This window comes from Lepidochelys olivacea (assembly GCF_965140295.1).
Source record: "Lepidochelys olivacea isolate rLepOli2 genome assembly, chromosome: 18".
Classification (NCBI taxonomy): Eukaryota; Metazoa; Chordata; order Testudines; family Cheloniidae; genus Lepidochelys; species Lepidochelys olivacea.
The window spans coordinates 14,923,009-14,937,878 of record NC_140428.1 but is presented as its reverse complement, the minus strand read 5'-3'; the positions used below and the strand labels follow the sequence as shown (position 1 = coordinate 14,937,878).

At 46.8% G+C, this 14,870-nt stretch overlaps 1 protein-coding gene across 4 annotated transcripts in view; it reads right to left on the bottom strand.

The window, feature by feature from the left end:
- PAX7 (paired box 7) overlaps positions 1-14,870 on the bottom strand; it is a 153,892-nt gene that overhangs the window by 6,132 nt on the left and 132,890 nt on the right. For all 4 annotated transcript variants that reach the window (XM_084651566.1, XM_084651568.1, XM_084651567.1 and 1 more), the window contains exon 8: positions 4,470-4,716. In XM_084651566.1, coding sequence (XP_084507692.1) covers positions 4,470-4,716 — 247 coding nt within the window. The remainder of the gene's footprint in view (positions 1-4,469; positions 4,717-14,870) is intronic.

Sequence of the window (14,870 nt, the reverse complement as noted above, 5' to 3'; positions counted from 1 at the left end):
TCAATGGCGCTAGCCCAGTGTGAGTGAGATTAGAATCTGACCCAGACACCGTATGTTGATACATCTCTGATAGTTTCATTCCTCGCCTCCTTCCTCCCGTTCTGGGAGAAGCCTCTGTTGATCATCATCATGGAAGACACATTGGCAACTCCCGAGGTGATCTGGGGACTCCATATCCCAAGTTGTGACCAAGTTCCAGCTCAACAGACCGCCCCATGGACTGAAGGGGAAGAGGGACAGGGCAGGATGGTGACACCGCTCATTAGCAGAGCTTCAGTCAAAAGTCTCTCCCTCTCACTAGCTATAATGTCTCAAATTAGATTAATAAGGAGCTGGCAGGAGACGTACCATCGGTGCCAATGAGTAAACAAATTTCAGCCATCAACATCTTGTCAGATGCCTGCCCCAAAGGGGGTCCCTTCCAGACACAAATTCTTATTAGACTTGTCATATCTATTAGAATTCCTTTCACGCTTCTGCATTCCATCACCGGCATCATTAGCATGGCTCCGGCCTCTGGGAACTGTAAGGACCACATTAATCTGGCACCCCTGCTCCCCACCGGCTGGGACAGAACATGCTGTGTATTGCCTCTGTGTATGAGTGTTCATGGCTTGGGACACGTGAGCGGCAAATGGACTCAGGCACAGGATAAAGTTACATTGAGGTGTGAAGGGCAGCATGAGGCCTGTTAGGGAGTTCAGCCCCTGAGGTGGCCCACCTGCACTGGAGTCTGATGGGACCACAAGACTGGGAAATGGGGGGTGGATTGGGGTGCGCAGAAGATCCCGGAAGAATGAGATTCCCTTGTCCCTAGTTTGCTTGGTCCTAAGGCTTAGCCCTGTATCTTTGTGCTGTGGTGCATGTGTGTTAGGTGACTGTTTACATGTGAGATGGGCTAGTAGACCACATTCATTCCTGACACATGGCCAAATTGCCCACACAATTAAGAGTGCTGTGTGTGTGCGTGGGTGTGTGTGCGTGCATGTGTTTGTGTCTATGCCTGTGCTGGTTCTGTGCATCCATCCTTATGTATATCCCCACACACGTGCTGACATTTGTGCAAGGCACGGACTCCGACACGTACTTGCGGAGGGAGGAAAAGCAAGGCCAGCTGGGAACGTTAATTCTCCTGGGGAATTAGTACGTTCTGAAGGTTGGTCAGAAGTTGCTCTCCCTGTTTTGGTCATCACTTAGGGATAGAAATGTGGTGGTATTATTATTAAAAACCAGCCAACCAACTAACCAAAGCCACCCATCCGTCTCTTTCTGCGCCTCTGGGAAGGGTTCATGGGAAGTGGGTCATTCCCTGCCAGAAATCAGAGTTGGTTTAATACAGAGTGGAAATCAAAACAAAAAGAAATGCACAGGAGTGTGTGCGAGCGGGTGTGTGTGTGTATATGCCTGGTGCTGACTACCCACAGTTCTCATTGACTATACCAGGTACTGCATGTGCTCAGCATCTCTTAGATAGACAGATAGATCATGTTCTCTCTGGACCTGATCCAAACCCTATTGAAGTCAATGGGCTTTTGAGCAGGCTCTGTACAGGGCATCATATATATATATAGGGATTTTGCAGCTTCAGATGCCTCTGATTTTAACACACATAATGTTGGTTTGTGGCCACAGTTGCCATCCAGCACCCAATTGAAAGGCAGGAGTATTACACAGGGAACAGTTGGGCTTCACTGGCTCATCTGACTGAGAGTGAATCCAGTTCCCAGCAATGGGAAGAAGTGGTGGAGGTTGTCTGTGTGTGTGTGCGTGTGTTAAAAGCTTCTCACCCTACCTTCACCTCGGCAACAGGAAGGGACCCTTTGTGGCTGGCTACCTGAATGTCTCTGGGGAGCGCGGCACATCTGGTCTAACTCTGTCAATCGTACGAGATTTGCTGCTGGGCACAGAATGTTTGGGAGACCGGGTTCTGATTGAAATAAACCGGAAAACGTTCCCACTGCAAACCACGCCCGGTGGATTGAACCGTAAGCTCAAAACCAGACTTTGAAATTGGATGAAAGTCTAAACACTCTGCAGAAAAGAGGGAGACACGAGACAGAAACAAAAAAGGGGAGACAAATAAAAGAATATCAAGGGATTTGAGCGGATGGTTTCATAAACACAGAGAGCCCCGAATAAGAATCCCTGCAGCAAAACAAGACAAGCATTTCTTTCTCTTTTCTCCTGCTTTTTGATCTTTTGCTTGTCTTTTCTCAACTCCTTCTTTTTATTTTAAAATTTTATCCCCCCCCTTTTTTTTTACACACATGGGGTGTGACTAACGTCCTGCCCGAAGGGACCTTTATTGGAAATACATGGTATTGGAATTTGTTTAAGATTTTTATCAATAGCACGTGTGTCCAGCCTTGCATCCAGAAGTGAGGGGAAGGTCAAGGGGTCGCAGATCAAGCTCCCTAAAAACAAAAAGAGGAGGGGCGAGGGGGAAGCAGCTATTGATCCTGTCTGCCGCCACAGCCGGTTCTCATTTAGCCATAGAAGTTAAAGACATTAAAGGGCTGTGACGGAGAGGGGAATAAAAAGCCATGGCCGAATGGAAGGAAAGGTCACCGAGGACAAGCCATGGGCATGCGGGAGAGCTAGGGGAGGAAGAGGATGCACCTTTAACCCATTGCGGGTCACTCTCTCACAACACACACTTATTATTAGTTTAACACCGGCAGGTGAGCCCTCTGCCAGGGTCTCTAGCGTTTTTGTGACCCAGCCATTCTAGAGGTGAAACTGACCCTCCCAACCGCTGTCTTTTGGGCCTGATCCATAGCCCATGGAAAGTTTCCACTTGATTTCAGTGAGCCTTGGCTGAGGTGGCAGACCCTTGGCACCAGCCTCGCCTCAGAGGCAAGTGAGGATGCTCAGAATGCCTTACACAGATTTTGTTGCCAAGGTGAGCCATTCCCCGAGCCCTCAAATGTTGGGGGCTCAAATAAGTCACAGAGGGGTTCAGTTCCAGATCTAAATTTCACAAAAGTTTGACTGTGTTCACACCCAGGATTCTGACTCTGGCCTATCTCTAAGTTTCCTAGAACCAAACCTGGCTGACAAGGTTTTGCCAAATAATCAATCCCCAGTGTTGCCCAGTGAGAGTCACAGATTCCCATACAAAACCTTCTCGAGAGGCTGGCACCCCTCTGCTCCGTACACACACACCCCCCACACCCCCTTTAAGCATTTTTCTTGACTGAAGCAACAAGTGAGATTTGATGGACCAGGCCTGCCATGGTCACAAGGGAAATGGTGGGCTGGAGGCATAAAAGACCCAGGGGCTGTGAGACACTAAGGTTTGGAACTGGCACCAGGCTTGGAAGGGACACTTCAATTCCACCCGTGCTGGGACTCCTGGATATGATGTCGCCTGTGAAACACACACGTGCCTGGCAATTTCCCCCTGTCAGCATGGATTTCAAAAGCACACACGTGCCTGGCAATTTCCCCGTCAGCATGAATTTTAACATGAGAAGCCCTTTTCCACAGTCAGCAATTTCTGAATGTTGGGAAAGTCATGTTACCTCCATTCATCCAACCCCCCATCCCCATCCTTGAGGTCAAATGGAGGCAATAGCAACAATAATTACTATGCAAATTTGGAAGGGGGTGGCTGCATTCAAAGCACCCGAAAGTCCAGAACCTACCTGCACAACTGTACCTGCTGACATGGCATGTAACTCCTAACGAAAAGGCTAGAGAAACTCTCTCTCTCTTTCGTTTTTGTTTCTTTGCTGCTTGGATTCTGTTCCCAATAGGGCTGCATGTGTAGTAGCAGAGTGGCCATGTATCCCACCTCCGTGTGTTTGGCATGAGTCTCCTCTGGCTGAGGAAGCCCCAGAGCTGAGAGGGTTTGTCACCTTAAGCATCTATCTTAAAGAGGTGATGGGGGTGTTGGCAGCTGGGTCAGAACGGAGTGACGGGGACTGTGAATTGTTTGAATGGGATGGTTTTGGCCGCTGAGGATCTGTGGTGTGCATCAAATGTGGTTTTCTAATGACGGACTCACGCTGTGCTGATATCCGCCCTATATTTTTATTGACAGGTTGGGTTGGTGCAGCTGAGCTCAGTCCCTTGGCTAGTGATGTCATGTTAGGCATGTCTAACTCTCCTGGGACAGAAGCAGGGTCACCAGGATGTAGGGTCTTTGAGGGAGCAGAAGTAGGAGATGGGGAAGCAGAGGGATCCTGGAGGTACCCCTCCTTCCCTTACAATATAAATATTTCTATTCAATATCTTTCATTCAGACTTTTCCAATAGATGGCAAGTGAGTGGGGGACCCTGTACAGAGCACGGAGAGAGCGGGATGGTGTCTGTTTGATTAGTCCCTAAAGAATGATTCTCTGTACAAACATCCATGGGAATCCAAGCCAACACCCCATCTGACTGCTGGTTCCTCTACCCCAACTCCCCGCCCCCACCTAACTCTGCTTAAGTCCAGCCGACTTTCTGGTGGGATCGATACTCACTTTGTCCGTACTGTCCGTACTGGTAGCTGGCCACGGGGTCCACGCTATAACCAGTGGTGCTGTAGGTGGGAGGGCAGTAGGACTGCGAGGTGGGGAGGCTGTCAACAGACTTGATGGAGTCGCTCCGCTGGCTGCAGCTGGCAGAGATGGAGTTGGTGGTGTCCAAACCACCGTGGAGGGGAGAGATGGAGAAATCAGCCTGGGGCTGTGGTGGAACGCCGCTCGGGTTGCTTAGGATGCTCATCACCTGGGGAAGCAAAAGGGGAAAGCGTTGTTGATGGGCACATGAAGACAGCACGCTTAGATCCAGCAGGATCTGCCTCCAGGTGGTCTTGTGACAGCCGATATCTATGGTGGCTTTTAAGTCAGTTTACATTTGCCAAACGGTGCCAGATTGAAGACCCTGGAGAATAAAGTCAAATAAAGATAGAATAAAAGTCATGAGATTTCTGCCATCTTGGGCTCCTGTCGGAACCAGATCTGAATAGTAACCTCCCGGTTTCGGATCCAACCCGGAAGAGCAGGCTTTGATCTGGGGATTTGAACTCGCCCACCCCCTATCCAAAAGCACAGGTAAAGGAAAGGGGATTAAATTGCTGGTAGAAGCTCAGCCCATCTCAGGATTATCCTTGGCTGTAAAATGTAATTAAGGCTGCACCTAAACTATCTTACCACTTTGGGACTGTAAGCACAGTTGGTTCATTTTGCAGAGAAAATGCCTGTTAGAAGAGAGGTGTTTGGAAGGCAAACAGGAGCAGGATGGAGCGAGTCAGTTTGCTTATAGGGATAGGAACTGGGGCCCTGATCCTACAAACCCTTGAGCACCTGCTTAACTTTACTACCACACGCAGCCCTATTGAAATCAGTGAGGTTCCTCGTGGTTGTCAAGTGTGTAAGTGTTTGCAGGCCGGGAGCCCTGACCAGGAGCTGAGGGGAGGAGAGGCGCCTTTGACGCAGCTGGGCTGATCTCGTCACCTGTCACTGGGTAAGTGCAGGCTTGCGGCATTTGTGCTGGCTGCTCGCCCGGGGATGGGCAGCGGTCACCTTGGGAGCCAGTGTGGAGCTCGAAAGCAGAAATGTTCAAAATCTCCACATTTAGCATAACCTTATTGACATCAATTAAAGTGGCAAATTGAAAATATTTGCAGCCCAGCAAGAGGCAGAACGAGCCCTTTATCCCCTGCCGGTGGCCTGGGGAGCTATTGTGCAGAGGCTTCATTCTTCGGAATGACACAAGGGGGGATTCCATAGAACAGCTATTTCCCTCTCTACTCAACCCCATCGCCTTCCTCCCCTCCCTGCCCTTGCTAAGTCAGGAGTTTATCCTGAATGATGGGGGGGGGAGGGGGCGGATTGACATTTGCTTTTTCACCCTCCCCCTCCCCTGGAAGGACTCAGGAGTCCAGCAAAGACCTTTTCCCTGGACGCAGCGTCACCTCCCGACTCGGGCAGGCTGAGTCCCTTCGCGGGGATTTGTCTCAGCGTTGGATTCACAGATCAGCAATGGCTGGAACCCTGAGGAGAAGAAGGTGATGGGGGATTGGAGTGGGTGTCAGCCTATCAGCTGGAAAATCAGTATAACCCCTACCCGGGGGTCTACTGGGCTGGGGGGTTCAGAGTTCCTCCTCTTCCTTGCACATTATTTCAGCCCCAGGCTGTGTGAGCCAGGGCATCACAAAGCCAGCAGCAGTAAGTGCTACATATCCTAAAGCCCTGTACATACTATATGGAGCTGTCCACACTTTAGCTATGTGTATCATCAAGAACTTCATTGCCTTTTCCCACAACATTTTTGGAAAGGGATGTAAACCCTCCTGCATCATGGTTTATGCCAGCCTGTAGCTGCTGGGGATTAGCAGGGAAATTTCTCTGAGAGCAGGTTATCCTATAACACTACTGCAGGGTTTCTTGTATCTTTCTCTGAACAAGCTGGTATTGGGGACAGGTTGCTGGACTAGACAGATCGCTGGTCGAACCCAGAATTGCAATTCCTATATTTTTAGGCCTCTGGCTCCAGATGCATACTGCCTCCTTTGATTCCAGGTACAATACAGATAAGGGGGCTCTTCACCCTGGGATCCCAGGGGTTTCTATCATCTTTGCCCCAACGTGAATAGCACAGGGTCCTAACTTCCCCCAGAACTCTAACAGTCTCTGGGAGCTCAGCTGATTTCAGATGACAGGATGGACTAATGCAGTGGTGTCAAACTTCTGTGGTGGAAAGGGCCAAAATCCACTTTAAGTCCTGGACCGGATGCCCAATGGGATCAATCTGGCTTTTAAATGCTAACTAAACTTTTAATTACTATTGGATCCCTCAGTAGAAAAATAAGTGTCCCTTTGGGCCACTACTATTTCTGCCCTTCACTTCTCTTCTTTCCCCACCTCCTTTCGCCCCTTCTTCCTTGTCTTTTTGCGTCTCCTCTGCTCTTCCCTCTATGTTCCCTTACAGCAACACCTGTTTCCAACCTCCTGGGGTTTTTCTCCTACCCCCTTCCACATTCCAGCTGCTGAAATGATCAGCTATGCAATAGTTCATCTTGACGTTTAAGTGCGATCATTTGAGTTTGACATTCTAATGAGATTTATAGGGACTGGGGATTTTACACCTCTCTGAGCCATTGTTTCAGGCTCTCTGAAGACTCAGGAAGGCAACACTGCATTGGTTTTCCTTCCGTTCATATCTGGAAGTGTTCTTCACCGTCACGAGGGTCAAAGAAACTTGCTTTTTCCCTTTAAATAGATGCTGAGATTCTGCTTTAAGTGGAATCTGAATAGGACACGCAAGTCACACAAATGCATCAGGCAGCCTGGATCAGGCTGGCTGACTGTCTGTTTGACACCCCTGGTCTAGTGTAACCTGATTTCATATGGTACAGCAGGAGCTTCATGACTAGGAGAATTGGCTCAGAAGGAACTGATCATCAATGAGGCAAGTGGCTTGGCTATTTATTATTATACATACATCTAGGGCACCTGTCCCAGGCATATGTGGGGCCAGACTGAGATATTAAATTCAATTCATGACTAGGAGCAGGTGCACAAATGGCTGTTGTTAATTATTTTTGGAAAGCCATAGCTCGGCTAACTGAAGGCGAGGATATCGCCTCCTCTCTCCTCCTACACTCCTTAGTGAGCTGTCCAGTGCTTGTAGTGCTGTGCAAGTGAAGATTTGGTCATAGTACAAATTCAGAGATGCTGCAAGTAGAAATCATGTGGAACTGGGTGGTTTTCTTTCACTTTGAGTTTGAGGGATTCTATGAGCTTTCAAAAACGTAAGGTGAAACTCGGGCTGACCCTCGCTTGCACTCTGGCAGTGTAAAAGGGCCTCAAAGTGGGTGCCAGTTACAACTACACTCACTTTCAGGCACACTGACAAGATGGAGTGAGGTGAAGTGGTCTTAGTGTAAACAAGTCTCAGGCCCACATTATCCCAACCTGTGAGAGCTGAAACTGGAGAAAAGCCTGCCTGAATCTCTGCAAAAAACAACAGCCGAGTTTCATGCAGCTGAAGACAAGACTCCTGCGCTCTGTTCCCAGCTCTGCTCCTGACTCTCTGTGACACCGTGGGAAAGCCACTTAACTTCTCTAAAGTTTCCTCATTGCAAAATGGGATTGATACTATCTCACAAGGGTGTCGAGATCCTGAATTAATACATGCCTGTAAAGAGCTCTGAGATCCTAGGACATGAGATGCTATGGTACAGATGTGCAATTACTGTTATTATATTAGAAGCCAAAAGGGTCCCAGAATATCAGCACCCAGAGGAGCCAGCAGCATAATTCTGAAGCTCTGTGCCCTGAACCATGATGTGGATTCTTGTTCTAGATCCCTGGTACTCTTAGGCAAAGAACATCAGCTAAGAAGACAGCAGTGTATTCCAGATGAATGCTCCCACATGGCTCTAAGGGAAGAAGGGTGGTGGCGTGTTTCAGGTAGTGGACTGTGTCACAGAGTCACTGTGTGAGCTTGGACAGGTCTCTCAAACACTCTGTTCCATGGTTCCCCAACTGTGAAATGCTTTTTTGGTCTGTCTTGTCTATTTAGCCTCTGAGCTTTTTGGGGCAGGGATTGTCTCGTCCTATGTGTTTGTACAACCCTAGTACATTGGGGAGCCTTATCGCTAGATGCTATTGTATCAAAAATAACAAGAGGTGGACCCTGGATTCTTCCACCCCAGCTGACATCAGCCACCCAGTGTTGAACACCCTCCACAAGAGGGGGTGAAGAAGAGGCCTCCAGCTTGGGGGCAGGCTAGCACTGTCTGGCATTTCACGCCGACTGGTGCAACTCATTTTCCAGCAACCTTTTGAACTTGGGGAAGTGGAGGGCAGATGGAGTAATCCCCTCCTTAAGAATGCAAAGTCCTTTTACCTTTCCTTTTCTGACCTTGCTTTCCTATAATTTATTACTTCTTGGTGCATTACCATCACTAACTAAAAATCAATACCCACTCCACATCTGTAAGGTTTTATCTGGAGGGAAATCTGTTACCTGTCAATCATGGCAATGGACAGCTTTGCCTTCCCCTCCCTTTTGTCAATCCCCCCCCCCCCAATCTCCTTTTCCTTTGCTGCTGCCCCAAATCAGTCACAGGCTTGGTGTGAGCTTGCACTTAAGGGTAAGTCAATAATGGCCATGGTGCTATGAGGCTTTGGCCTAATTTCCACCCTTTTAGGAGACTGCTTGTCATGGGGGAAAGGAGGATCTCAGTGTGTCGGGGTGGAGGGGCGCTGAGGATAAGGTAAAATGGAGCCTCCTGGATGAAATAATAGGAACCTCCTTTCCTGCCACTGCCCCCGCATCGTCTCTGCGGTCCCCCAGTTCCCCCCCGCCCCCCCCGGGACGTTTCATCACTCTCTCCTGTACTTTAAAAGAAGGGGAGTTTAAAAAATGTAATTAATTCCCTCCATTTCTGAGCTGGCCCTCAGGGCCTCTGGCCGTGGAAACTGTAGCAGGGGAAATGTGCACCCTTTATGATAAACGAATGCGGCTTTGGAAAGTGAAGTGCAATTAGGAGCCTCAATCTCTGCAATCAGGGCTCCAGATTTTGAGGTTTGGAGGTTGTGTGGGTAGGTATGCGGGGGTTTTGTGTGTTGTGGGGGAGGAGTTTGAGAGGCAGCGAAGTGATGGGGAGATATTTTTTTATATACAAAAGGGAGCGGGGTGAGGTGGGGGGGAAGAGGGGAGAGAATATTATGTAAGTTTCATGATCTGTAGAAATGTGAAGAAAGACAAGCCCCAAATATCCCCTCCATACAGTTAACTCTAGAGACCCCTGCAGCATCCCGAGGCTGGAGTTACTGCTTTTGGCCCTGTCTTGTTTTCACTGATATTCTCCCCCTCACTCCAGCTGCTCATTGCCAGGATGGGGAAGGGCCAGGTTAGTCCTTGCCCACTTTGCTCGGTGTGGAAAGGGAGTACAAACTTAGGGTGCTCCCACCCTGTGAACCTTGAGTCAAATCCCCGTCTGCTTCCTTCCCAACACACAAATGCCTTTATGCCAACTCAACACACATAATACCCGACACAGCTTCTAAGGAGCTAGAAAATGGGTCAGAGAAGGACAATGTGGGAATCTTTCAATCTGTCAGCTGCACAATGATTGATCTTTCTTTTGGGAGGCAGTACATTGGGGTGCACCTCCACAAACATGAAAACAAACAGGATCAGGTCATCCACTATCCCTCGCTCTGGAGAGGAGACAGGCTGCAATGAATATGAAGGGGACTCCTCATTGAGGCTGCTGGACACAGACAGAGTCTGTGGTTCTCTCTAGTTCTTAGATTGAACTAACAGCCTGTGCTGGCTAGTGTCATTACACAGGGTCTGGGGAAAGCAGCCATGAAAGGGACTGCAGATATCCCACAGGCAATCACTCCATCTAGTTCTGCACTTTGTTTCTGGCAATGGCCAGTGTGACACTGGCGGACTCATGCCAAAGCCCCAGGCCAATTCACTTGTGAATTAGTATAGATCAAAGCGATTGTTAAATGTATCAGAGTGTATTTGGTGTTTAAACTTCATGAAAAACAATGGGATGTTACTAACATTGTTTTCGCGTATCTGCATCCTGTTATAATGTAGTAGCAAACATTTACATTGGGTAGATCCCTGTAACAAAATAACCCGTCAAAGGAGAAAGAAGCCTTGTAGAATGCTAATGAAGAACGCTAACAGAAAAGAGCTCATTTCAAAGCGAGTGGTCACTGTGTGTGATGACTGGAGGTCAAAGACTGAAAATGCATTCCTCACTCTATGTCATCAAAGGAAAAGCCCACGTGGGTAGTGACCCTGTCAGCGTGTTTTCTGTGAGAAGATGCTAGATGCATGGATTCAAGGAAAAATCCTTCATCTCTGAACTGTTTGGACTCTTATAGGGAAGTGTACCAGATGCAACGCAGAGATCCCCTGAGAGAACCTGGGTACCCAGAAAAGACTTTTGGGAGACTGTTTATTTTGTTTATTACATCACTATCACCATTTGGAGTTACAAACCATGACTCAGCCATGCATTTATTTTACCTGCTTTAACCTCTCAATAACTCTCATTTCCTTTTCTTAACTAATAAACCTTCAGATAGTTTACTATAGAATTGGCTGCCAGTGTTGTCTTTGGTGTAAGATCTGGAGTACTAATTGATCTGGGGGAAATGACTGGTCTCTTGGGGCTGGGAGCAACCTGAAGTGGTGTGATTTTTGGTTTGAGTGACCTTTTATCACAAAATCCAGTTTGTCTGGGTAGCAAGATAGGGTGGAGAATCTAAGGGGACTATCTGTGACTTCATTATAAGACCAGTATTGTGATCCAGGAGTTCTCATTTGTTTCTGGCTAATTATAGAACATACCACCAGTTTGGGGTGTCTGCCCTGTTTTTTGACAGTCTGCTCTGAAGTAGGCACTCACAGTCGTGAGCCACTCCAGACAGCGTGACCGCCCACATATGATATGGCAGAACAAGGCAAGAAATTCCTCCCACAATGCACCTGACCAGTGGGGGAGAAAGGGGCTAACATCAGTTCCTCTCTGACCCCAGAAGATAATCAGTTTATACCCTGAAGCATGAGATTCAATTGCCCCATCATAGTCTGACGTTGCCTCGCTACAAACTTGAATGATAGTCAGAAAATTATACAGCCTCCTTCAAAAATCTCTCCATTGTGAAAATGATATCCATGGTGTGCAGGGAGGGTCAAAGCAGGTGGCTGGGTGCCAGCAGTTCTGGATTCTGTTTCCAGGTCTGCCACGGACTCACTGTATGACCTTGCCCAAGCTATGTGGGAGAGGTAGTGTGAGCTAATGGTTAAAACACAGGCTTGGAAGCCAGGAGACTTGGCTTCTATTCCCAATTCTCTCATTGGTTCACTATGTCATGCTTGGGCAAGTCACTTAACTTCTCTTTGCCGCTTACAATGGAGGATAATAACAGATCCAGGGATGAAATTTGCTGTGTCAATGCACATTATTGTTGTTATTGCAAAGGTGGGACCCCTATGGGCAGCTCTGCGGCCCCTGCTCTCCCTGAAGCGCGGTGCCCTGGTTTGTACCATTACTTCCAGAAGAACAAACACCAGAATGTGGCACTGGGCGGAAAAACAATTAAGGGCTAGGATTGCCAACTCACTGCTGCTACAATGCCTCTCCCAGGCACAGAGACATCTGGAAACAACTTGTGTACGTTCAAATGGTTACACCAAAGAGCAGCGGGTCAGTATGTAAGGAGGAGAGTACTCGCTGCAAGGAGAGACAGCTACCAGGGAGAAGGAAGTCTCCTCATTCATCACAAGGTGGCTGATCATATCCCATCCATGAATCTTGTACTTAGTCAGCAGACTTCCTTCATGTTTAAGTGTGAGGTTTCCAATAAGCAGATTGCTAGACTGATGTAATGTGAAGGCTAGACAGGTGTGACACCAAGACTAGATGAGCAAGATATGGCCACCAGGTCAACCCCGAGGAAAATGGCTATCAGAACTAGAGAGAAAAGATACCGGTGGTGCTGGGTTTGAATAACCAATGGCAGAAAATTGCACCCTATGATCATTCCCTAAAGAGCGGATAAAGTAAATCCTTATTGGTGGTGGGCATAGATGTGGTCATTTTTTTGATACCCAGGGGAAGGGGAGCAGGGAAGGTTGATATAATTTTAGGTGCATTTATAGAGGCATCACATCATGTAGCAGGATGGTGACATTGCATTTACTTCTGGACCCCTCATTACCAGAAAGATATGAACAAATTGTAAGGAGTTCAGAGAAGAGCAGCAAAAAATGATCAGGAGGCTGGATGGATTGGCTCTGGAGGAAAGGAGAACAGAGCTTAAGGCTAATAGTTTCTCAAGTGATTCTGAGTGTCTCCGTTGTCGGGTGTCCATCTTCAGACACCTTAAGGCATCCAAAATCCATGGCTACTTTAGAAAATGTTGGCCTCAATATGCATAGCTTGGCTAAATTGTGAATAAAGGAAGGCCATAACATTCTACAAATATTTGGAGTGCAAACTCCAACGAAGCAGAAATCTTACACAGTGTTGTACGAGAGAGTGTAACTTGGAGTAATGGGAAGACATTCAAAAAGGGAAACTTTAAGAAGAACATCCTGCCAGGGAGATGTATTTATTGGGCAGTGGAATTGTCTACTAAAGGATGAAGCGGAAAGCCCCTCACTTGGGAAAGAGGGGAAATGCTATCACTTGGAACATTTAAAACTAGGTTGGACAAAACACTAGAAGATTCCCTCTAAGGAAAAATCCAACTTTGACTTCTGTGGTGACACCTGTAAATCTCTTCCCTTTAGTTTCACTTATCTCAGCATTTGCAAAGATTGCTGAAAGAGGAAAAGGTTGACAGAGCCCTAGATGTGTTCTTGGAAACATGTCAGTTCCTCCAGACCCACTACCTGCATGGAGCAGGTTCTTCCTCTGTTCTGAATTCCAATACAAGGAGCTGATCCACACCATCAGTACAGGTGACTCAGTTCCCGCATTTGGAAATTCATTCTCTACTCCCCAAGTCATTTCAGAGATGGTTTATTTGTACCTAACTTAATATTTCCCATTTCTACTTTGAGACCCTCTCACCTCATCTCACCCCTCTCACCTACTGAATAAGCCCTAATCTTTCTTCATATCAATACCTTTTTAATATCTTAGTGTCATAGGGCCAAAAGTATAACTGGGTTCAAAAAATCACTCAATGATTACCCTGTTCTGTTCATTCCCTCCGAAGCATCTGTCATTGGCCACTTTTGGAAGCCAGGATACTGGGCTAGATGGACCATTGGTCTGACTCAGTATGGCCACTCTTATAGGTAGAACAGATTATTTTAAACCTACATTAAACAGTAGCAGAAGGGAAATGTTACTGTAGGACCGATGAAAGACTTGGGAGGAGATAAATAAAGTTATAAATAATAAATAAATAAATAAATAAATAAATAAATAATATGGAGACCCAAAGATCTTCACATTAAAGGAAGTTGACTATAACCAAATGTGCCCATGGGTAGAGAAATACAATGATTATATTGTAATCATCAACACTTTACTTACAAAACCAAGCACTTAATTTTGAACTTCTAAAAATCCCCAGGCCCAGATGCGTTGTATCCCGGCATACTGAAGGAACTCTGTGAAGAGTATGGTAACCCATCAGGTGTACAAATTAAATATATCCTTGCAGTCAGGCATGGCAGCAGAGGACTAGATAAGGACTCATATATCCACAACTTGAGAAAGATCTAATCAAAATGATCGTAGGTCATTTAGTGTAACTTCAGCAAACAGAGTCAGTCCATTGGCCAGTGGGAACCAGAATGGGTCCAAATACATTATCTTAGAAGAGTGTGTTTTACTTCTGGAGATTTAAGTTATGTAAAATGCAATCAAGCTTTTAAATTAGATTTTAAATGACTGGGATGAAATCCTGGCGCGAGTGAAGTCAATAAAAGTTTCAGCTCTGACTTCAGTGGGGCAAGATTTCACCCCTGGACTCTATTACCTTATAAAAGATAGCTTGGTGGAATGAGCTCTGCCTTGCTAGATATTTATCATGCAACCATCAGCATGGGATCTGAGTATCAGAACATGGTGTCTAGGGCTGAAGAGAATGGGAACCAATGTAGTCTTATAAAAATTGGAAAATTCTTGATCAACAAGAGGCCAGTAAGGCAACTGATAAGGGAATGGTTCAAATATTATCTATCCAGAGTTTATTATAACTTTGGACGAAGCACTGCAACAATGTTCGATTTCTATACTAGTCAACGTGTTTCAGAAACTCAGGTATCTTGATTGGATAAATATATATTGAATGGCCAGAAGCCAAAGCTGGTTATTGCAGATGGCGCTGGATTGCAGTGATGTCTCTAGAGTGGTATCTCAGATGTCTTCAGATAACAAA